The sequence below is a fragment of the Boleophthalmus pectinirostris genome, unplaced genomic scaffold (assembly GCF_026225935.1).
Source record: "Boleophthalmus pectinirostris isolate CB_2022bp ecotype Guang Dong unplaced genomic scaffold, ASM2622593v1 HiC_scaffold_22, whole genome shotgun sequence".
Lineage (NCBI taxonomy): Eukaryota > Metazoa > Chordata > Actinopteri > Gobiiformes > Gobiidae > Boleophthalmus > Boleophthalmus pectinirostris.
This window is the reverse complement of record NW_026571190.1, coordinates 10402263-10425896: the sequence shown is the minus strand read 5'-3', so window position 1 is coordinate 10425896 and position 23634 is coordinate 10402263. Positions and strand designations below refer to the sequence as shown.

At 38.2% G+C, this 23634-nt stretch overlaps 4 protein-coding genes across 4 annotated transcripts in view; all 4 read left to right on the top strand.

The window, feature by feature from the left end:
* Positions 1-6696: 6696 nt before the first annotated feature.
* LOC110167604 (P2X purinoceptor 3-like) lies at positions 6697-19495 on the top strand. The gene is made up of 12 exons (XM_055158146.1): positions 6697-6887; positions 9169-9304; positions 10083-10154; positions 10550-10613; positions 10693-10786; positions 12281-12358; positions 12471-12612; positions 13323-13459; positions 15176-15269; positions 18541-18606; positions 18684-18761; positions 19018-19495. The coding sequence occupies exons 1-12, from the start codon at positions 6754-6756 to the stop codon at positions 19144-19146; spliced, it is 1224 nt and encodes a 407-aa protein (XP_055014121.1). The 5' UTR covers positions 6697-6753; the 3' UTR covers positions 19147-19495.
* Positions 19496-19653: 158 nt separating this feature from the next.
* On the top strand, positions 19654-20499 carry LOC110167609 (histone H4). The gene has a single exon (XM_020932977.2). It carries the CDS (start codon positions 19665-19667, stop codon positions 19974-19976), a length of 312 nt encoding a protein of 103 aa, XP_020788636.1. The 5' UTR covers positions 19654-19664; the 3' UTR covers positions 19977-20499.
* Positions 20500-20649: 150 nt separating this feature from the next.
* On the top strand, positions 20650-21719 carry LOC110167547 (histone H2A-like). The gene has a single exon (XM_020932907.2). The coding sequence runs from the start codon at positions 20805-20807 to the stop codon at positions 21180-21182; it is 378 nt and encodes a 125-aa protein (XP_020788566.1). The 5' UTR covers positions 20650-20804; the 3' UTR covers positions 21183-21719.
* Positions 21720-21721: 2 nt separating this feature from the next.
* The window catches only part of LOC110167577 (neuronal membrane glycoprotein M6-a-like), a 35178-nt gene continuing 33265 nt past the window's right edge, over positions 21722-23634 (top strand). Inside the window, exons 1-2 of the mRNA XM_055158145.1 lie at positions 21722-21782; positions 22206-22273. The gene's annotated coding sequence lies outside the window, so the exon portion shown is untranslated. The remainder of the gene's footprint in view (positions 21783-22205; positions 22274-23634) is intronic.

The following is a 23634-nucleotide window of genomic DNA, read 5'->3' as shown; positions in this document are numbered from 1 at the left end:
AAGTCCTGGACTACTTGGAAGTGCTTTATAAAATGTGTACTATGCTAAATGTGTAAGTGCATATATGTTTTTTTAATACTGACTTGGTTTGGTCAATACTTATCATAGTTTTACGTTGGTGGCAATTTGAACAAAAACCTGAAAGAAAAAAAGAAGTAGCTCAAATGAATACCTTTACCCAGGCCTGTCAACAGAAAATTTGGGGCCCGGAGTAATAAGCCTCAAATGGCCCTGCCTTTCCCTATGTCATCAGCACGGAAAACTCCATACAAATGCCAGCATTTTTGTAATGTAAGTATTATCTTAACAAAATAAATGTGTTGTCAATTATTTTTATTAGTCTAGACAAGTTTTGGTTTAAATTTAAAGTTTAAATTTGCTAGGTAATATTTGTGGAATTACATATGTTACAGTGATGGCACTCTGGGGGTGTTCTACATGTATCGCTATGGTGGGATGCTCAGAAGTTCCCACAGTCCACAGATTGTTGTAGTTACAACTAATCAGCTCTTTCTGGTTAAATTGCATTAAAATAAAGCTCAGATTAGACTAACAGGCCTCAGATCGAGCAGTTTCTATTTAGCATCACCCCAGAAAATATTGATGACATCAGTTGCAGTGCAAAGTATTGTGTTATGGCATATATGCTGAAGCTTGTGTCTAACCAGGAATTGAAAACTTCATAAAAATTGGAAAACTAGACAGAATTTTGTTTGTTTTTAAACATGACATTAACAGGGGTATAGTGGGCGTGGAATGCGGAGGTATACTGGCCACCCACTTCTCCCGATGTGAGATATAAAACAACAAATATAACATAGATACAACTTAAATGTCAAACCAAAGCTATTGGCAATGGTGAAAACAACCTGCATAAGGTTCATGATATCTGCAGTGCTGCCCTGAACCAGGACTCAAAGAGGTTTAAACCAGGTCTAAACCAGAACTAAACCAGGACTAAGTGTTGGCATGAACCCAGAGGTGCGCCCGTGTAGACCGCAGATGAAAGGACCAGCGCAGAGCTCTGTGCCTAGTGGAGTTATGTGCAGCCATCACTGATCTTGCTTTGTGGACGCTTTGCGGATGACTTGCTCCGCGGTCTCGGAGTTCTCTTTCTTTTTCTCTTTCTCTCTCTCTCAAGTCCAAGATTAGTCCTGGTTTAGTCCTGATTTAGACCTGGTGTAATCCTGGTTCCCTCCTGGTTCAGTCCTGGTTTAGACCTGGTTTAGTCCTCCTAGTTCAGTCACTATTAACGTACCCCCACCACACCACTGGTCTTATCATATATACTTTAAAGTCTTCTTCAGCCATATAGGTTAAAATTTAGACAATATGGAATGTCCAAGATGGTCATGAGCTCTGGGTAGTGACCGAAAGGACGAGATCGCGGATACAAGCGCTCGAAATGAGTTTCCTCCGCAGGGTGGCTGGGCGCTCCCTTAGAGTTAGGGTGAGGAGCTCAGTCACACGGGAGGAGCTCGGAGTAGAGCCGCTGCTCCTCCACGTCGAGAGGAGCCAGTTGAGGTGGCTCGGGCATCTGTTCCGGATGCCTCCTGGGCGCCTCCCTCGGGAGGTGTTCCGGGCATGTCCCGCCGGGAGGAGGCCCCGGGGAAGACCCAGGACACGCTGGAGGGACTATGTCTCTCGGCTGGCCTGGGAACGCCTCGGGGTCCCCCGGAGGAGCTGGAGGACGTGTCTGGGGTGAAGGAAGTCTGGGAGTCCCTGCTTAGGCTGCTCCCCCCGCGACCCGGCCCCGGATAAGCGGACGAAAATGGATGGATGGATGGATGGAATGTCCAAGAAATTTGTGGGGCAATTACTCTATGTTGAATCAACTTGCTAATGCTAATGTTGTTCAAATGTACTTCAGTGGTAAAACGAGCTAACCTAAATGTAGATTGGTGACAGGAAAAGGCAATGACAGCACTTCTCTTGAGCTTCCTGGTGGAGTAAATATTAAAATCAATACAAATTGTGTTGAATCATGTCTCAGCTGTGGCTTTGCCCATTAATTGCACCAGAGATCATTTTCATCATAATGAGATTTGTAAACAGGCACTTGTGTGGTATCCACAATGGGACGGTGGTGCTACGGAGCTGGTTGGATGAACAGTGGTGTTTACAGCCCCACAATGAGGTTTGATTCTCAGACCTAACATGTAATTGCTGAATTTCAAATGACAACACAAGCTTTCAAAGACAAGATTTCAAAACTGCTTTTTAGATCGTCTTAATAATACTTGGTGATATTATGCTGGCTTGTTTGTATTAACCTGTAGGCATGCAGGGTAGGACTGGCCATCTAGAGCACTGGGAGTTTTCTCAGGGGCTAAAGGGACTTTTTGGGACACTGTCAGACCTGAAATCACACTTCAGCTGCCTCCTGCTTTTTTCAAACAAACATATTAGAAATTTGGCCTGGTTGTTTTGCTTTTCACTTGACAGTAAAATGTTCTTGCTACAGCTGCTCATAGATTAACATGTAGTATGATGTAACCTTGCACATGGGGTCCAGGGGCATTAATATTGAAGTATTCTTAACAGACATCGTTAGCCCGACTGGAGACATCCAAATGACTTCCTGTTCTCTGATCTCATTTCTACATTTGTTTAAGTGCCTTTAACTCTGGGATTTTCTGCACTCATTCCTTTGGATGGATTTTTTTTTTATTTAAATGTACTTTGAACAAATCTTATACTCCTCTTTAATATTGCATTAAACTAATCTATTTTACATTTATTGATACACAGGTGTTTTTTATTGCTTGGAAATACCGTGCTTGAGCAGGGATGTCTCTCCACAGACCTGGTCGAGAACTTGGCCAACACCTGTTTCAGGCTAGGCTTATTCAGAATAGCACTTTACAATCAAATTAAATAATACAATCTATGACCAGGTTATTGTGTTATGCTTACAGTTTGGAAAACGGTGTTGAGATGATTACCATAACACAACCTCACAAACAACCTCACGGGATGAATGAGAGACTTAAATAAATAAATAAATAATAATAAGAAGAAAATAATAAGAAGAAAACATAAAACATATTAGTTGTTTTGCTTTACACTTGACAGTAAGTAAGGTAAGGAGCCTACTGCTGCTCATACTGACATGTATGAAGTAAGCAGAGTGAGTCTGAGGCATTAATATTGAAGTATTTTTAACAGACATCGTTAACCTGACATCCAAATGACTTCCTGTTCTCCGATCCAATTTCTACACTTGTTTAAGTGCCTTTAACTCTGAACAAATCTTATATTCCTCTTGGCATTAAAATAATCTATCTTACATTTATTGAAACATAGTGTGCTGTGAGCAAGGTCACCTCCACAGATGTGTGATCAACACTTGTTTAAGGGTAACATACACATTCTTGTCCCCATAGGAAATTGTTCTCTGCATTGACCCATCCTTCAACTTTTGGGTAGGACTATATTAGCTGGAGGATTTGACCTATGGTGCATGTTCACTCAATAGATAAATAAAGAATACAGTTAAGAATAAGCTTAAGGTTAGCTTAGTCAGTTTTGCTGATAAGTTGCTGTTATTTAAAACTGTATATTTGCAGTAAGCCTATGTCTGTTTTCTTTAATGTTATTGTATTTATTTTATTTTTTTCCTATATTTCTATCCTTACACTTGATAGCTGCAGTCCAGTACGTTGTGGTGATAAGTCATGATTTGTTTTATTTAGATATTATTTAGCAATAGTGACTGTAATCATGACATTATTATTATTAGTAGTTTTATTTATTTTTGCTGTATTTTCTTCCTACACTTCTCTCATCATACTTGATATCTGCAGTCCATTATGTTGTGGTGATAAGTGACTGTTGATGGGGGCCTGGCTCAGACGGACAGGCAGCCGTGATCTCGTTATCCTGAAACGTGATCCTCCGCCAATGGTTTTTGTGGCGCGGTGCTTTCAGATACTGAGGCTAACGCTAGCATCCCCCTTTTCAAACCTCTAGCAGCCAAATAATGCACTCCCTCTATTAAATATTAAGCTGCGGTCTGGATGTACTAAACTGTGTTAAGGAATTAAGCTAACAAGCAATAAGACAGTAAGGATACACTGAAAAAAACTAAAATCTAACAAAGTTAAGATTACTTGAATTAAGAAAGTTTTATTGGGATTTGAGTTAATTTCTCTTGACAAGTAAATTTATCTACCGGTGGACCTTCTTTCTTAAGATAAGAAAAACAACAACTCTTTGCACTTAAAAATAAGAAACAAAATTTAATGTTGCTTGTGGAAGTGAAAGTGAAATGTTTTCAATTTAAGTCATTAACTTAAAGCTAGACATTGCTTTTTGCGGTGTAGTAGTAGGAAGCAGCAATACATCCATCCATTTTCTTCCACCTATCCGGGGCCCCACGACATCATCATTGGGATAAACAAAAATTAATTTCATAATTAAGATGGTTCATAAAGGTGCACTATGTAACTTTTCTGGTGTGTCTCCATGGGGATGTTATTGCTTTCCCTGGAATGTTACACAGTATGACATTAAACATATCTGTCTCCATGGAGACAAGTAATAAGACCGTATATTTATACCATACAAATAACCCTGTGTCCTGTAAATCAATATATCATTTTTGCACTGTTTTCCTTATGACCTCTTGTATATAATTGAGATATATTTGTATTACAGTATTTAATTTTTACTTGTACATATACATGTATATAATTATGCCTTATTTCACCATTACCATTAATATTTTTTTCTTTGTCATTATGATATATTGTGATGTGTGAACTACTGTGTCCAAATAATTTCCCTTGTGGATCAATACATTTTGTCTAAGTCTAAGTCTAAGTCTAAGTAAGTAGAAACACACGGGCATAATGGCTAAGACAACATATTTAGGTCACTGTGTAACCATTTATTAAAATGCTAAATTTGCTAAAAACAAACTATTACATGTTTTCATTTTACTTTTGTTTTTGACAATCTGAGTCAAAAGTCACTTCTTTTAAAGAGCACTATCACATTACAATCAGTGTGGGTTCTACTAAGCAAACTACTGCACATCGCATCAGGTCTGTAAAGCTGCAGTGAATTGTTTTGTATCATGTTTTTGTATATTTATGGAGAGAATTGGGCTTGAAGATGAAGTACTCAACAAATCTAACCACAAGGAAGGTTTGAATAGGGCCTGGGAGACATTGCTAAATCACTCAAACATGCATGGATGACATCTAAACCTCTTGTTGGCATGATTTTGGTGAGGGCACAATGTTATAATATAATGTGAAAAAAATTGCAGCAATGATCCAAGATTCCAAGCCATAAGTAATTGATCCCAAGTGAGTTGATCCAACTTATAGCAACCAGGAAATGCTGTAGGGAACCAATGACTTTAATTAAGCTGATTAGCCTGATCTTGTCTGATCTCAGAAGCTAAGCAAGGCTGGGCTTGGTTAGTACTTGGATGGGACACCACTGGGAAAATCAGATGCTGCAGGGGAGCGACAGTGGCCACAAAAAACCCTGTCATTGTGTACTTAGGCAAGACACTTCACCCACATTGCCTAGTATGAAAGTGGTATGTAACTGAGTGTTTGTGGTGGTCAGAGGGGAAGATGGTGCAGATTGGCTGCCTCGCTTCTGTCACTCTGCCCCAGGGCAACTGTGACTACAATAGTATCTTACCACTACTAAGAGTGGAGTGAGTGAATGAGTAATGCTCTCTAAAGCACTTTGGGTCTCTTGAAAGGCACTATATAAATCCAATGATTAAACAATTAATTTAATTAAAACATCATATATTTAATTCCTTAATCAACTATCAACTTATTTCACAACAAATTTTACACTCTGAATTTTGACTGTTGAATTTGTTCTGTTCTCCATGGAGTAACTCATCCAGGCTAAGTTACATGTCAGATCTGTGGAAAGGAGACCCTGCTTACATTAAGAATTCATGTCTTTTAGGGTATTTTAGCCTGTAATTGAATAAGTGCAAGAGGACTAAGTTCATTGTCCCATTCCGGGCAAAGCTTTCACATGTTTATGGAGAGGATCTGGTGACAGAAGATTAAATGTTTATCTCAGAGAAATAATGAGGCTATATTAAGAACACATTTGTGATGTGTAAACTATAATAATCTTGTTATGAAAAGAGACACTTAGCCAGATCTTCACTTCACTTACAAAATACAGAGCATGTCTCAAGTTTCTGTGAAGCTATGAAGGAAAGAGGGCAGAGAGAGACAGAGCTAAACCATCAGGAAGACCAGAGGAGAAGAAAGATAGAGCGAAAGGAGTAGGAGAGATAATATGATAGGGGGGGAGGAGAAGGAGGGACACGTGGAGAGAGAGGAGGAAGGAGAGAGGAGGGATGATGTCGAAAGAGAGAGAAAACAGAAGAGGACAAAGAGAAAGAAAAGGATCATGATTTATATAGAAAGAGAGAGAGAAGAGAGAGACAGAGAGGGAAAGAGACTGGAGCAGTGAGAGAGAAGACACGAGAGGAGAAAAAAAGGAGAGAGAAGGGTAGAGTGAGAGAGGAGAGAGAGCACACACTGGGTGGATACTGTTTACTTGTTGATTTGAATTCTTCAATATAAAGCTTCATTGGGCCGAAGATCACTTTTGGATTTGAATACTGGATACAATTGTCAAACAATTTTCAACAACCAATACTTTCAAAAAATTTTTTTTTGCATTCTATTTTATTTTTTTATTTATTTTACATTATTATAATTACATTTTGTTGACTAGATTAGATTTGTAATTGTCCCCATGCTGGCTGCAATGTGGTCATGTATTACGAACTTTTTCACGTACGAAACCACCAAATCTGTGGTGGTCAAAAGCTGGACCATTGGAATCATTAACCGAGTGGTACAACTGCTAATTATCACCTATTTTGTCGGGTAAGTCCTTATTTTAAAATGTTTAGTAATTTAAAAATCTCATATTATTTGTATGATTCCTCATGTGTCCAAAAACTTAGTACAATTATAAATATTTATTAATAAGGATTTTTGGCTAATACTGGGTTAGTATAATGCATCTAGTACATAAATTCCAATTCAGCTTCTGTCCTGATTTAGTCCTGGTTTAATCCTTTTTCAGTACTGGCTTAGTCATCACATTAGAATTAAATTGGCAGGTGATACAGATGTTAGCATTTTTAGATTAATTCTATTAAAGTAACTGTAAGCAAGTTCTGATTTTAAATTTCATAAACTTGACCTATCTGGTTTAAACTAAAATGCCTCTCTGATCTGAATGGTCACTACCTAAACCCCAGCACCTGCAGCCAATCACTGCTCGGTGCTAGTGCAGCTTCTCCAGCTCAGTCAGGGAACTCTGGAGGTTCTGAACTTTCACATGTTCTCTGTCTTCAGGTTAATGCACTGACAAACCACATTCAGTTGTTGTAGTACCCTATATACAGGCTACATAAAGTTCTTTAATGCCCCTAAAGCTCATTATTATATGTGTAATTAATATGTCCTATAATACAAACTGTTACATTAGACCATTTCCATCTTATTGTTTATTTAAATTTTTAAGTTTTGTTTTGTTTTCGAGCCAAGCTAAATGTACATTATCTTTATTTAAAATCATCTCAATTTGATGGTTGACAATATCCTTTATGATTTTTGGGAGAAGTGAGCTTTTTCACCAGCACAATCCATTGAAACAGACATTTCGCATGTTTTGTAAGTTAGTTAATAAAATAATTTCTTTATGTTGTTCTCAGATTGAGTTGTGTTGTGTCTTGAAAGTTCTGATTCCACCTGATTGACTGTATAAGACAGATATAGTGTATATAGTCCAATTTCAACTTAAATCACCCTTGACTCAGCCCACAAGCCTATATCACCCATGCTCCCACACAGCAATTTTCCATGAACAAAAGCATGATACAAAACAATACACTACAACTTCACAAACCTGATGCGATGTGCTGTAGTTTCAGTAGTAAAAAATATTACATTTGTAATGTGATAGTGCTCTGAAGAGGGAGTGACTTAGCGAGGAGAGCAAGGGCAGGGATTCAGAACTGAACTTACCTATTTATCTACCTATAGCAACACTACCTGTCAAAAATTAGACACCCTCTCATTCAAGTTTTTTTTAGGTTCGAGCGCCAGAAGCTGTAGAAGGGCCTACTAGTATTGTAAAGCAATGCTCCTAGTGGCCGGAATGTGAAAAAGGGGGAGGTAGGAGCAGTGAGAGAGAAGACAGGAGAGGAGAGAAAAAAGGAGAGAGAGGGGTAAAGTGAGAGTGAGAGAGGAGGGAGAGCACACACTGGGTGGATGCTGTTAACTTGTTAATTTGAATTCTGCATCTGATTCAAAAAGTCAATGACACCCCCACACCATATTTTTTACGACGTCGCCATAGACATAAACTCTCCATGTTATTCTAATAGTAAAATCACCAAATTGCACAAACTTTGGCCGATTTCACTCAAATTTAATCGTGGATGGACACTCTGCCATCTTATCCGCCATCTTGTATTTTATTAATTTTTTTTATTGACACATTCCAAAATTTTGAAAAATGGTAGTGCTAGGTTAGGAGTTAGGGTTGGGGCTATGGCTAGGGTTAGGTTTAAGCTTAGGTTTATGTTTAGAGTTAGGCCTAGCATTAGGGTTGGGGCTAGGGGTTAGAGTCATAGTTGGGGTTTCTGATTATTAGTGTTAGTGTGGTGCACTGCATTTGCGGGGGCGCAGCGTTTGCGGGACGTGGTGTTTGCAGGGGGTGGTGTTTGAGGGGTGTGGCGTTTATGGGGCATGGTGGAGGCGCATGCGAGGGCAGATCATTGCCGCCTGCGGCTATATTTTTCTTTATTTTTACTATCTTCTACTTTTTATACATTACATATTACATTATATATCATATATTACATGAAGAAAGATACATGGAATTATGTAGCAAAGAAAAAAGTAAATTATTACAAATATTAAATCCTCATAGTTGCTACCCTTTACTTTGGCAAAAAATATTTAGTAGAGATATTCAACTCTACTACACAATGCCATCTATCTTGCATTATTTATTTGATGTATTCTGTATGTATATAAAAATGTGGAAAGTAGTAACAATAAAGGGAAAAATAATGAGAAGGGAAAAATGAGGAGAAAAATGAGAGGGTGTGTCAAATGTTCGACTGGTAATGTACAGTATATGTATCTGCAGGTGGGTGTTCCTTCATGAAAAGGCCTATCAGTCCAGAGATACGGCCATCGAGTCCTCAGTCATGACCAAAGTCAAAGGCTTTGGAATCTACAATGGCAGAGTGATGGACGTGGCCGACTACGTAGCCCCCACACAGGTACTGCTACACTCTACGGACACAAACAGGTACTGCTACACTCTAGGGGCACAAACAGGTACTGCTACACTCTAGGGACACAAACAGGTACTGCTACACTCTAGGGCACAAACAGGTACTGCTACACTCTAGGGACACAAACAGGTACTGCTACACTCTAGGGGCACAAACAGGTACTGCTACACTCTAGGGGCACAAACAGGTACTGCTACACTCTACGGACACAAACAGGTACTGCTACACTCTAGGGGCACAAACAGGTACTGCTACACTCTAGGGACACAAACAGGTACTGCTACACTCTAGGGGCACAAACAGGTACTGCTACACTCTAGGGACACAAACAGGTACTGCTACACTCTAGGGGCACAAACAGGTACTGCTACACTCTAGGGACACAAACAGGTACTGCTACACTCTAGGGACACAAACAGGTACTGCTACACTCAGAGCTCAACACTGCTACTGTTACATCTGTTATATATAAATTTAAAAATTAGCACATTATATTTATTCATTTTTAATTCATTAGAAATATAATGATGTCATCTATGTTTAAGTGCGATAAGTAACCTGTCATATACACTTACTCTATGTTTTGCAGACTGAAATATACAGATATCAATTTTTCTTTTGCAAAGTTAGACTCTATAGTGCACGTTATGTTGCCTATGAAGGAAATACTAGCTGCACCTTAACTGACATAAAAATGTCTAGCTGTTTATAAATGTTACATGTAAAAAATCTACATAAAAACAACCTGTTATTTTTACTACAGGGAGCTTCAGTCTTCTGCATCATCACCAAAATGATAACCACAGAAAACCAATTCCAAGGATTTTGCCCAGAGGTTAGAAAAAAATATTACTAATATGTGATTTTGTGCAAAGTTTTTGCATGGAGAGTCCACCACCTGCTGGTCTCCCTGGAAATGTATTGCTTGTTTCCATAGAGATAGATATGATTAGGTGCCATACAGGTGAACATTAAGGTGCACTAATGGACTGTATATACAGTCTATGGTTGCACTACTATGTAACTTTCTGGTGGAGGTATACACCTTTTAGTTGTTTCCTTGGAGATGTTGTTTGGCCTAGTATTTTCCACAATATAGCATTAAACCTATTATCTATCTCCATAGAAGCAAGCAAGTAAGACCACCAGGCCAAGGATCCAATGATCCATTGAAATGTATTTACCAAAGATCCTATAGAATGCCTAATGTACTGAATGCACTTCTTGTAGAGTGAAAAAAAATACATTTGCGAAACAGATAGTCACTGCAAAGCTGGGAAAATTGGGGGCAATGGTAAGGATGTGTTAAAAATGTGATATTTGATTTTTATTTTATTTTATTTATTTTTTTTAAGCAATATATTTCTCTGTAGGAATCCTGACAGGAAAATGTGTCATGTGGAAAGGTGGCAATAAAACATGTGAGATCCAGGGCTGGTGTCCGGCCGAAGTGGACACCATCAAAACGTAACACTTTTACTATACTATTTTACTATTTTTACTATATCTTTATGGGAGTATTTAATGTGATTCTATGTAACTTTTTGGTTGGGGGTCCATTACCTGCTTGTTTCGATGGAGATGTAATTGCTCTACCTGGAATGTTCCACAGTATGACATTATATAGCCTTACCTTACATTTATTCAATCCCAGGTCATTTTTATAACTCAAACAAAAAAATAAATAAAAAATTGAAAAAGAGGCACCCTGTCTGTGACCAGAGTTGCCTCTCTACAGATCTGACCTGTAACTTGGTCTAGTTTGGGCTCAATGAAGATAGAAAGGTTTAATACCATACAAACATTCCAGATAAAGTAATAACATTTTCACAGAAAAAAGCATTTGACGGACCCTCCACCAGAAAAGTTACACAGTGCACCTTTAAAGGGATAGTATGTAACTGTCTAGACCTGTATGAAATGGAAAGTTGAAATTATGCTTTGGAACATTCTGCATGAATATATACATTTTATGCTTTAATATGGAATCAGGCATTGGACAGTGAGCTGCTGGTTTTTGCCAAGTCAACACACAAGAAGTACCTTTATAAAAGAAGTGTCCTAAGTGAAGTTTTCTCCTCAGTTGTAAAGTTTAATATGTGGTCAGGGACGTCCACCTACAGCTCTCTGTCCACTGCCTCATCTGTCAGGATTTCTTGGTTTTACTGTGACTCAGCAAAAACCTCCTAGACATTACATTAGAGCGAAAAGACCGGAATTAACTGGCCATTGTGCACGAAGTCCATTAGGAATGGACAAAATCAGCTCCCATCCCCCCATTCACGGATGTGTCAAACATGTGATTAATTATAAAGGGTTACTCAAACGTGTGAATGAAACAAAACACAACTCAGTGTAGGTTTTTGAGGAAGTAACAACATTATAACATGGCTTAAAGCTCACAAAGGTAAATTCAACATAATATAGAACCTTTAAATAGACAAGAGCTGACAGTGGGGATAAAATGACTCGTTCAGTGACAACACAGTACACTTTCCCTATCCCCTATTCTCCAAGAAGCCAGTCTGCTCTTTTTACATTGCACTGCCCTCTACTGGTCATTCTTACCTATTATATGTTTGTTCTTTCCCCTGCAACTATCGCACTATGGCTGAACAATTTGGGAAAGATATCATACTGCAATTTTGTGCAGGATTGTGATCGATTTATGTTTAATAATAGGACTCATACTGAAATGCATCCAGGAGAATAGACAAAGATGGAACTGTCAATAGAATCACATTTCAGAATATGTATATAGATCTAAACTACAGGGTAAGTTTTTTATTATAATTATTATTAGGGTCTGGAGTCTCTGGGCAATAACCATTAAAAATTATAACTTAAAGAAAAGAGGAAATTATATTTTTGTTTTAACAGCCATTTTCATTCTTTACTATATTTCAAAATATTTTTTCATGTTAAAATGTGCATAAATGTTTTGTATTCTCTCATTCACAGCATACCAATGCCAGAGGTGGAGAACTTCACTATTTTCATCAAGAACAGCATTCGCTTCCCAAAATTCAACTACACAAAGTTTGTATTTTTTTTATTATTATTATTATTATTGTTTTTATTTATTTTTTATTTATTTATTTTACAAATAATCAAAATGTAAGACTAAATTACAGCTCAATATCTTCTGCAGAGGCAACTTCCTTCCAACCATTACACAAGACTACATCAAAACTTGTAATTACGACATGGTGAACAACACATACTGCCCCATTTTTCGAGTCGGGGACGTGATTCGGTACGCACAACAAAACTTCTCCGCTCTCGCAAGTCAGGTGAGTATGCAATTTAAAGGTCCTATATTACACAAAGTTGACTTCAGTGAAGCTTCAAGTCATGTTATAATGTTGTTCCCTCATAGAAAACATAGCTGGAGTTGTGTTGTGTTTAGTTTACACATGTTTGAGCTTTCAAGTTAGCAATGTATAGAAATAAAAATATTCAGATTGATACTTTGTTTTTTACATTATTTACCTTATTTCCCCACATAATTTCTTACATTTAGTGATGATTTGGCTCATGTGATCATAACCCTGGCTCTTTTCTCTTCGCTCAGAGTCATGTTGTGTGTCTCTCTGATGCTCATACACAAACTAGTTGCAGTTTTACATTTTAAAAGTTGTGTTATTGCAATATCCAACACAGTAATCAAATATGACTGCCAAAGCTGAGAAATGAGAGGCTCTTAGAAGGTTAAATCACAAAGTGGAACAAAGTGTTTTCAGTTTGAGCCTAAATATGCAGGGTTTATGTGTTAAATGTGTGAATGAAACAAAACACAACTCCGGGTTTTTTGTGAGTCAACAACATTATAACATAGATAAAAATAATAGGAACAGTTTTAGGACTATGAATGTATTTACAAACATACATTCAATTAAAGAGTGTCACTTTTTTGGCTGTACAATGTGAGGTGAATACAAGTACTTTGATCCAGAGCTCTCAAAGCAGTAAAATCATACACATATGGTTGATTGTATTTCAGGGTGGAGTGATTGGGATAAAAATCGGTTGGGTGTGTGACCTGGACAAGTCTGATAACAAATGTAACCCCGAATACTCCTTCACTCGACTGGACGCCATGTCACAGAAGACCGTCGTTTCGCCAGGATACAACTTCAGGTTAAAATTTTCTCACACACACTCAAAATCCAATTATTATTTCATGTTTTATGAGTTAAGAAACAGCAAAACCATCCCATTTTAAACACACAAACTCTGCATATTAGAGAGTTCTTCTCCAATCACCAATCGCCAAACGCCAATCACTACTGAACAAAGCATTTTGAGCTTTGGAGATGTGGGCAGACTAATAAACCAGGTTCACTCAAACATCTGTGCATGAAACAAAACACAACTCCGGATGTTTTTGATGAGGTAGCAACATTATAACAGTCCCCAAAGCTCAAGAATCCATTTACTTTAAAATAGGATCTTTAAATAGACTTAAAGGTACAGAAGTTAATAATCAGATTTTGTTGTGCATGTAAACTAAGCCACTGTTTAATTGTTTTTAGATAACAAGAAGTGCTGACACTTCCTGATAACAAAATGATGAGTTAATCCAATAATGGTTTTGGTGTGTGTTTAAGAGAGAAATCTGATTTTCAAATACACCTGGTGACATGTGACAGTCAGAATAACTGTTATTCGGAAGACAAACAATGAAATTTTAAAAAACTCTTTCAATTTTTCACATTGCACAGATGTGAACAATCAGAGAAATCATTATCATTATTCTCATTAAAATTAACTAACTGCGATTACATGCACTCTCATAATCTGATTTTATCTGATATTTTGGATGTACACAAAGCCAGTGGCTGCAGTTACATGTGCACTCAAAAATTAAAATGACATGTAAACAACAATATCATCTAATTTCTTGCTGATCGTGGTCAGTAAAAAACAGATAATAATCACATTATGGTGTGCATGTGAAAAAAGGCACTGTTTCAATAATCTGATAACTCCAGAATTCAGATAATGATCAGATGTTTGGTGTGTAGGTAAACATATTTAACATAACCACTATTTCTGTATGTAATATATGGAATTTTCAGAAAAGCTCATTAGCTCACTATATATTATCAACTAAATCTAAAATTAAAAATGTTAAATCTATAATGGTCACAGCCTGCCCCATCTCACTTATCTCTTACATGGTTAAAAATCCATTTGTAAGAGGCTATTCACCTGTAATGAGTTGGCAGTTCAAATTCTACTTTCTACTGTTTGAAAAGCAAGACATCAACCACCTATAGACAATCTCTATCAATTCACAAGGAAAATTACTTCCCACCAACCATGAATTGTGATTTTGGTTTGATGGGCAATGCAGCTAGACAGCCATGTTTGTGTCAGTATGCCCCAGGGCAGCTCCTGGCTCTTAGACACACAATATACATTTGTAAGGGCTTATTTGTACTACAACTGCAGAATATAAACTTGGCTGACAGAATACGCATTTCTTCAACGTGACTGACAGGTTGATTAGCCAATCAGCGGCATGCAGAGAACTGAAAACCATTGTGCATTTCTGCAGAATCAATGAACAAATCACTAAACTGTTAATCTGAGGTGAGAAATTTAGATTTGGTCCAAATGATGGGTCACCAAAAAGTACGTTCATTTCACATGTGTCAGTAAAATCAATAAATGTGATTGGATAGTCGTGGAGGAGGCGTGGCAACCAGGCTGAGATCCCTCTATAAAAAGTATGGAGAGATCATTGTAAAATAGCCAGGCAATGTGAAAGTTCAAATCTAGTTTAAGTGCACCATACTTTTACCATATAGCATTGAAATTATTTTCTACTTTTACCTTTTTATTTTGCAGGTTTGCCAAGTACTATAAGACAGACAATGGCACTGACTATCGGACTCTCATCAAAGCCTACGCCATTCGGTTTGATGTGCTGGTCAATGGAAATGTGAGTATGGCCTAATAATTATAAATCTATCTGCAGATAATCAAATTTAATACAAAACTGAAAAGACTGAGACACTCAAAAAGTACAAAATAATTAAAAGCCTTTAATACCACATGGCAGATAATGTTAAAATCACGCCAACGCGTTTCAGCACTTTGGCCTTCATCAGGGCAAACTCGAGATGGCTATCACAGTGCAGATTTACATGTTCACAGTGGGCTGGCCAGCAGTCCCCTGGTGCATTATGGGACATGTAGGCTGAACAGATTTTAGTTACAAGCTATTTAAGATAAGATATAATACAATATATAATAGAAGATAAAAGATATAAATAGTACAATTACCAACAGCCAATACATAGAAAAATACATAGTATAACAATATATATAGTGAAAAAATAAAAAGTGCTACAGATACGACATGAATAATTTGTAAACAGTTTCATGGACACAAAGATGTAAAAAATAGGATTGTACATTTAAAGCTTGTGGTTTTAAAGTAAGGGGGAGAAATCTAACTCTCCATTGAGTCCTGGAAACTGGGTAGCCTTGAGAGTGTAGATCCAGTAAGACTCACTTTGTAGTAGTTTTTTCAATCAATCGCCTCCACTTATTGTTTCTTCAATATGTTGCACAATTTTTTAGGCTTTTACAGCTGCCACGGTTGGCTTCTGTGTAATGCATGGCCATAAGGTACGGGGGTTACAGGTCCTTATAGTCTGTTTGTGTTTAGCCAGTGTTTTTCAGTTTGCGTTTTGTTCGGCCTATGTAAAAATGACCACATGGGCATTCAAGCTGGTATACCACATAATTGGGGTTATAATTAAGGAATGTCCTGATATCAAAACTTTGACATGATATAATGTCCATGAAAGAGTTGGTCCCTTGTACTTGTTCACAATAGGTAGTTACCACACCTGTAACGGCCAGCCTTGAGTGTCCAGCCAAGTCTTTTGTGTCAGTGGAGGGAGATAACTGTTCACCAGTTTGTCACTGAATGTAGGGGCTTTTCTAAAGCTGATGGTAGGGGTCTCTGGGAGAGTCTCTTAAGGTGATGTCACTTTCACTGTCTAGTTCTGTTTGATTATTTGTTTGATTCAGTTTGCTTCAGTGCCAATTTCACTTACAAAGTACACTTGATTAGGACTCACGTTTTCCTGTGGTTTCTGAGTCAATAGTTCTTCTCTATTGAGACTTTTGGCTCGATTGTAGGCTGAGGATACAGTGCTATCTATGTAGCCTCTGTTTTTGAGTGCCTAAGACATGAGCTGTAGATTAAAGGACAGAGGACACCACTGTTGAGAGCAAATCATAAACAAGTGAGACTGGACTTTGTCACGATGCATATTGACAAGCCTCAAAGCTTCTGGGTGAATGTCTTTTGGACAGATGAGACAAAACTGGAGCTTTTGAAAAGCCCCTACGTTCAGTGACAAACTGGTGAACAGTTATCTCCCTCCACTGACACAAAAGACTTGGCTGGACACTCAAGGCTGGCCGTTACAGGTGTGGTAACTACCTATTGTGAACAAGTACAAGGGACCAACTCTTTCATGGACATTATATCATGTCAAAGTTTTGATATCAGGACATTCCTTAATTATAACCCCAATTATGTGGTATACCAGCTTGAATGCCCATGTGGTCATTTTTACATAGGCCGAACAAAACGCAAACTGAAAAACACTGGCTAAACACAAACAGACTATAAGGACCTGTACCCCCCGTACCTTATGGCCATGCATTACACAGAAGCCAACCGTGGCAGCTGTAAAAGCCTAAAAAATTGTGCAACATATTGAAGAAACAATAAGTGGAGGCGATTGATTGAAAAAACTACTACAAAGAGAGTCTTACTGGATCTACACTCTCAAGGCTACCCAGTTTCCAGGACTCAATGGAGAGTTAGATTTCTCCCCCTTACTTTAAAACCACAAGCTTTAAATGTACAATTCTATTTTTTACATCTTTGTGTCCATGAAACTGTTTACAAATTATTCATGTCGTATCTGTAGCACTTTTTTATTTTTTCACTATATATATTGTTATATTATTTATTTTTCTATGTATTGGTTGTTGGTAATTGTACTATTTATATCTTGTATCTTGTATTTTATCTTATCTTAAATAGTTTGTAACTAAAATCTGTTCAGTCTACATGTCCCATCATGCACCAGGGGACTGCTGGCCAGACCACTGTGAACACGTGACCTACACCTGTTACTTTAAATGTGCACTGTAACAGCCAGTTTGAGTTTGCCCTGATGAAGGCCAAAGTGCTAAAACAAGTTGGCGTGATTTTAACTTAATCTACCATGTGGTATTAAAGGCTTTTAATTATTTTGTAGTTTTTGAGTGCCTCCGTTTTTTCAGCTTTGTATTTGAGACTGGTCCCTACACTGAAGAGCACTAAATAGGTTAGGAGGATAGTTCTGCACAATCTCTGAATATCCAAGTAGCACTTCTGCCCTCTAAAGCTTAATCAAATTTATTATTTTAATGACATGAACGTAGCTCAAAACACAACAAATTTATATGTTTATTTTGTGAATATTTTAGATTGAGTTGTGTACTTTTGATGGCTTTTAGATTATTGCACTAAAAGACAAAACAAGCAAACAAACAAAAACAACATTAATCTGAGTAGGCTTGCATTTCCACAGACCTAACATTTATTTGGTCTGGAAATGTAGTTCTGTAGTTCCCATCTGCATTGGGGGATGTCCCAAAGTGGTTTTACCTTTCTATTCCCAATGTATTTTTTATTTCATTTTCTCTTGTGTACAGTAGTGGAAGACAGCAATGTAAAAGTAGGAAAGTACTATAGTAGATTTTTTAGGAATCTCTACTTTACTTAAGTTCATTTAAAAATTGATAGCTTTTTCTTTTACTTTACATTACATTTGAGAGCATGTATCTGTTCTTTCAACTCAACAACATTTTTGAACTGGACTGAAAAGTAAAATGTAGTTTTCATGTAACAGTTTTTGAGTTCAAGTTTCAGCTTCGAACAAACAAACAAAAAAAATGCACAAAATTCACAAGAAAATTTCAAGTTAAGTAAAAGTAAAATGGAAAATGTTATTTTTTTCATGTAATAACATTAAAAAAATATATTTTTTACATGTATGTCTGTACTTTTAACTAAGAAAAAAAATTGAGCACTTCATCCACCACTACTTGTATATTTTATTTAATTTCCTGCTGAAACCTTTTTAAAAGATAAACTTTCAGACTGACAATAGTTTACTTGTTTTTTTTTTTTTTTTTAGGCAGGGAAGTTTGACATGATCCCCACACTAATCAACATGGTGGCTGCCTTCACCTCAGTGGGAGTGGTATGTTGCATTTATGCTGACATTTTAATCTTTATCATATTTTGTCAATGATAATGTAATGGCTATTTTGTTCACAGGGTACTGTGCTGTGTGATATTATTCTACTTAACTTCCTGAAAGGAGCAGAGCAATACAAAGCCAAGAAGTTTGAGGAGGTAAAATTATTAATTATGTGTAACATTCAAGGCTTCTCGTGCATGTACAGTTTCTCAGACTTTTAATACATTTGCTAAACTATTCACACAAAACACAAAACACCGGTATCACTGTTTGTGATGGTAGGGCTGAGTACTATATTTTGGGATGTGGATGACTGCAGTAATTGAAGAGCAAGAGTTTTGATGCTTTATTGTTTTCAGTGACCGCTTTTGGTAAATAAAATGTGTGTGCCTCCCTCTGTGTGTCCCTCAGGTATCAGATGATGCGGTGCATGACTCCCACAGTAACGGTCTGTGCCGCTCACAGCTTTCCCTCCGGAACACCGACATCCTCATGAAATCCAGTGACTCCGGGGCCTTTTCCATCGAGCACTACACATGAGAGACACCGCCTGTAGTGTTATATCTGTACACTTATTTTAGAGACAAACTATATATGACTGTTGTATGATTATATCTAAACCGCATGAACACATTTGCATGGTAGTAAATCAAAAACTAACAAAAATAAGAAAAGAGAATCTATAGGAAAACTTTTTTTTTAAATTAAATGTAAAAACATGAAGGAAGTCAAGAAGTTGAGCGTATGTTACTGTACTAATCAGGTTAGAATAAGCATAACCACAATCTTGTAGAAATGACTAAACTGTAGTTATATACTACTACACACTGAGTTTATGATATCAGATATGTTAAATGCATTTAGACTAATAAAAGTCTCAAAAAGACAGGCTCTTGTGTGCTTAGTCCTTTTGTTCTCTTTGTGTCTCTGGCGCCAACATACGTAACGGTTACGTGTCCGGACCCTCCCCTGTCCTCTATCACGTCCTCAGAGCGTACATAACACCTGCGCTCCTGTTTCTTTCTGAATATTTAGAGGTTGATTTTCTTCAATTCAAAATGAGTGGCAGAGGAAAGGGAGGAAAAGGGCTGGGGAAAGGAGGCGCCAAGCGTCACCGTAAAGTTCTCCGTGATAACATCCAGGGCATCACCAAACCCGCCATCCGCAGACTGGCGCGCCGTGGCGGTGTGAAGCGTATCTCCGGTTTGATTTACGAGGAAACTCGTGGAGTCCTTAAGGTTTTCCTTGAGAACGTGATCCGTGACGCCGTTACTTACACCGAGCACGCCAAGAGGAAGACCGTGACCGCCATGGACGTGGTGTACGCCCTGAAGAGACAGGGTCGCACTCTGTATGGCTTCGGAGGTTAATCTGTTGTACATCCAACAACGGCTCTTTTCAGAGCCACCCACTCCTCCTTAAAGAGAAGCACTTCTCATCTAATCTTTAGAAACGTGTTCTAAACTTTACACCAGCGTCAATGCGCAACGCCATGCACCGATGGTAAGGTTTAAATATAAACGTATGGTTAGAATCGCATTTTCTGTAAGTATTTTCGTACATTTCAAAGACCAAATACCATGACGTAACAACATTTCACCGCCTTAAATCATCATCAGCACCAAACTGCACTTAGGCTCTTAATGCTCCGTTACAATGGGGTTTGTTCTTTAATATTGAACATTGAGTTTTAGGTATAATATAGGCTACTTAATCTGCCACCATTTACTTAAAAAAAAAAAAGCATATTAATGAAGTTGAGGAAAATGTGTTTATTTATGAAGAAACTACTGTTCAGTGGAGGAGACAGGAATGGGAAAAAAGGGGCAAACACAGATTTACGTGCGGTGTTACGAGACATCAGGTTAGTTTTTAAACTATATGTTGACTGAGAGAAAGAGCGCTACATTTCAAGTGTTGTAACCTACGCAAACTCAGAGTCACGTGCCTTTACTCTGCGCTATGGTTGGTTACCTTTCTCTATATAGCGCTTCTCTGAGGTGTGATTGGCGCGTAATTCCCTGCTGTTCATTGGACAAACAGATTTGGTGCGTCTGCGAACGCGTGTGCGTGTGTGAATGGGCTGGGCTCTGCGTTGATTGGTGCGGCATCAAAACGTCGAGTGAAGCTTCCACGTAAATAGTGCGGCCTTTACCTTATCACTTCGTTTTTGATTCTGTAGATATTATATTGTAACCATGAGCGGCAGAGGAAAGACCGGCGGAAAGGTTCGGGCTAAGGCCAAGTCCCGTTCTTCAAGAGCCGGGCTGCAGTTCCCCGTGGGCCGTGTGCACAGGCTACTGCGGAAGGGGAACTATGCAGAGCGAGTGGGGGCTGGAGCTCCGGTATACCTAGCGGCTGTGCTCGAGTATCTTACTGCTGAGATCCTGGAGCTAGCGGGAAACGCGGCCCGTGACAACAAAAAGACCCGTATCATCCCCCGCCACCTTCAGCTGGCCGTGCGTAACGACGAAGAGCTGAACAAGCTGCTGGGAGGAGTGACCATTGCCCAGGGAGGAGTGCTGCCCAATATTCAGGCCGTGCTTCTGCCCAAGAAGACCGAGAAGGCCAAGTGAACCGCGCACTCACCCAGACCACTACAACGGCTCTAAAGGGCCACTCGCTCTTTTAAAGAGCAGACTTTGTAAAAGGACAGACTTGATAAAATAACTTTATCAATATTTGGTATGCTTTAGTGAAAAGCTGCCCCCTACTGGTTGCATTTATTTTGTTAACAAGAAACGCACATTCCACATTACATTAATTCCTATGTAAAATGTATGATGAGCTTGTACAGTAGATATAGGATAAATTATTGGCAATCATCTGACAATCTGCTAAATCGACCAGAGCATGAACGTGTAAGCTTGTGTTTGATGATCTTAAGTCTGGACGCGGACCCCGCCCTGAGTCAGTTTATAAATTAAAAATATTGGTGTCCACCAGAGGGCACTAGAGCACCACTGTTTTATTGTTTTGTTGGCACAAATATTTTGTTGGCTGTTTAAAATTAGGACTTTAAATAATTCACAGTTGTTTAATAATTTCCATATAATAATGACAATTTGCCTATTACATGTATACTAAAATAAACGTGATCTCTAGATTCGCAACTGTTTTTTTTACATGATTGTCTTGCAGTCAAGCTAGCAGTCCACGTGAACATACTGATCAAGGTAAGTTTGCTTTATTTTTTATTCATGTCAAGATTTCATTCTCTTTAAATCAAACACAGCATAGACCTAACAAATGAAAGACCCATTTTAGATATTTTATGTTTGATGTGTTGTAAAGAGTTTCGCTTTTAATAATAAAAAGCTCAAATTTTATGTAGGCTATAAAGATGTTGCGTAGGCAGCCTACCATGAGTTCCTAGGTCTGGATACGTTTTGAGGATTTTAACCATTCAAAATATAAAATATTTTGTTATAAATTGTTAATTGCTATAACAAGTACAATTCGTTTATGTCACCATGTGTTTTAGGCAGGACTATACCAGGATTGTGTAGGACCAAAAAAGAGCCTACAGTAGAACTAAACCTGAACAAGACAAGGTTCAAACCAGGATAAATAAATAGGTCTGTTAATTCCCTTTACAGGTTGATCCAGCAGCATGAAGAATTGGTCAAATGTAGAAGAAAACTTGGCCTATTTGGGAAAATCTACAGTAAGCAGCAGACATATTACCTCAAGGGCTGCTTATAAAATATATCTGTACTGGGGCAAGATGGTGCATTCACACTACATCAAAACTGGGACTTAACTAGAACAGGACCAAACCAAGTTTACATGAGGACTAATCTGGTCTCAAACCAGGACCAAACCTCTTCAAGTGTGAATGCGGCCTTACCCTGCGATGTATTGCTTATATAAGGTTTAATCCAGAGTCTAATTGAAGGAAAATGTTCCATAATATGACTTATCCAAGCTCCACTGTCTCCTCTCTGACACTGATGTAGCGCCAAAGAAATCGCCTGTAACTGAGTTTAAGTGTGAGGTCAGAGGTCAGAGTAGAGGTCTGGAGCCAGTGAGCACAGCACTTTAAATCAATTTATCTTTCAGTTAAGGCTATTTTTAGAAATATAGAGACTGTGTATGGCATAGGGCAAAAGATACATGATTTTTCACTACTATTGATTAACCACGACTTTCAAACCTATTTGAATTCTTTGAAATTATAAAGAAATAAAAATGTCAAGATTTGTTTTTTATTGTGCATAAACAGACCACTATTTAACCATTTAGCACCTTCTCCAAAGTCTGAACTCTGCTGCTAGGCCTGTCACAATAACTAATTCCAAAGTATGTATGTTTATGTCTGGGTCAGGGAGCTGGAGAGTTCTGTGCAGTATCTTTGCTGTTCTTAGTACTGCACTTTTCTGGACTGAGGTGTCCAATGTTTTTTCTAGTATCTGCTGTAGCCACTTCTCCAATTTGGGGGTTATACCCCCAAGTGCTCCAGTCACCACAGGCACCACTGATGCTTTCACCATCCAGGCTTTCTCCAACTTCTTATTGAGCCCCTGGTATTTCTCTTGTTTCTCGTGTTCTTTTTTTCTTATATTGTCATCGCTTGGTATTGCGATGTCCACCACCACAGCTTTGTTCTGTTGCTTGTCCACCTCCAATTTATATTTATATGTATATTTATATATGGCAGGACAACCCTCTACATGGGATCTGCCAAGGTGGAAGGTGAAAGCATCTGTGGTGCCCATTGTGATCGGAGCACTCGGGACTGTAGCCACCAAACTGAAGGAGTGGCTATACCAGATCCCAGGAAAAACAACAGACATCTCAGTCCAGAAAAGTGCAATACTATGAACATCAAAGATACAGTTCAGAACTCTCAAGCTCCCAGGCCTCTGGTAGAGGGCCTGAGTTGGGTGAGAGTGAGAAAGATTGGCCACACTTTTTTTTTTTTAATATACAGAGATATGCTGATATATATGAGATATTGAAACTACTTCTACTATGCCTCTGAAAGAACAACAATAAGCATTGCTAATCATTGTAAGCCATTTTTAA

Coding starts and splice junctions, on each gene's coding strand:
- LOC110167604 (XM_055158146.1), top strand. CDS start 6,754: ATGCTGGCTGCAATGTGGTCATGTATTACGAACTTTTTCACGTACGAA. Junction 12,613..13,322: donor TCTCCGCTCTCGCAAGTCAG/GTGAGTATGCAA, acceptor ATTGTATTTCAG/GGTGGAGTGATTGGGATAAA. Junction 15,270..18,540: donor ATGTGCTGGTCAATGGAAAT/GTGAGTATGGCC, acceptor TTTTTTTTTTAG/GCAGGGAAGTTTGACATGAT.
- LOC110167609 (XM_020932977.2), top strand. CDS start 19,665: ATGAGTGGCAGAGGAAAGGGAGGAAAAGGGCTGGGGAAAGGAGGCGCC.
- LOC110167547 (XM_020932907.2), top strand. CDS start 20,805: ATGAGCGGCAGAGGAAAGACCGGCGGAAAGGTTCGGGCTAAGGCCAAG.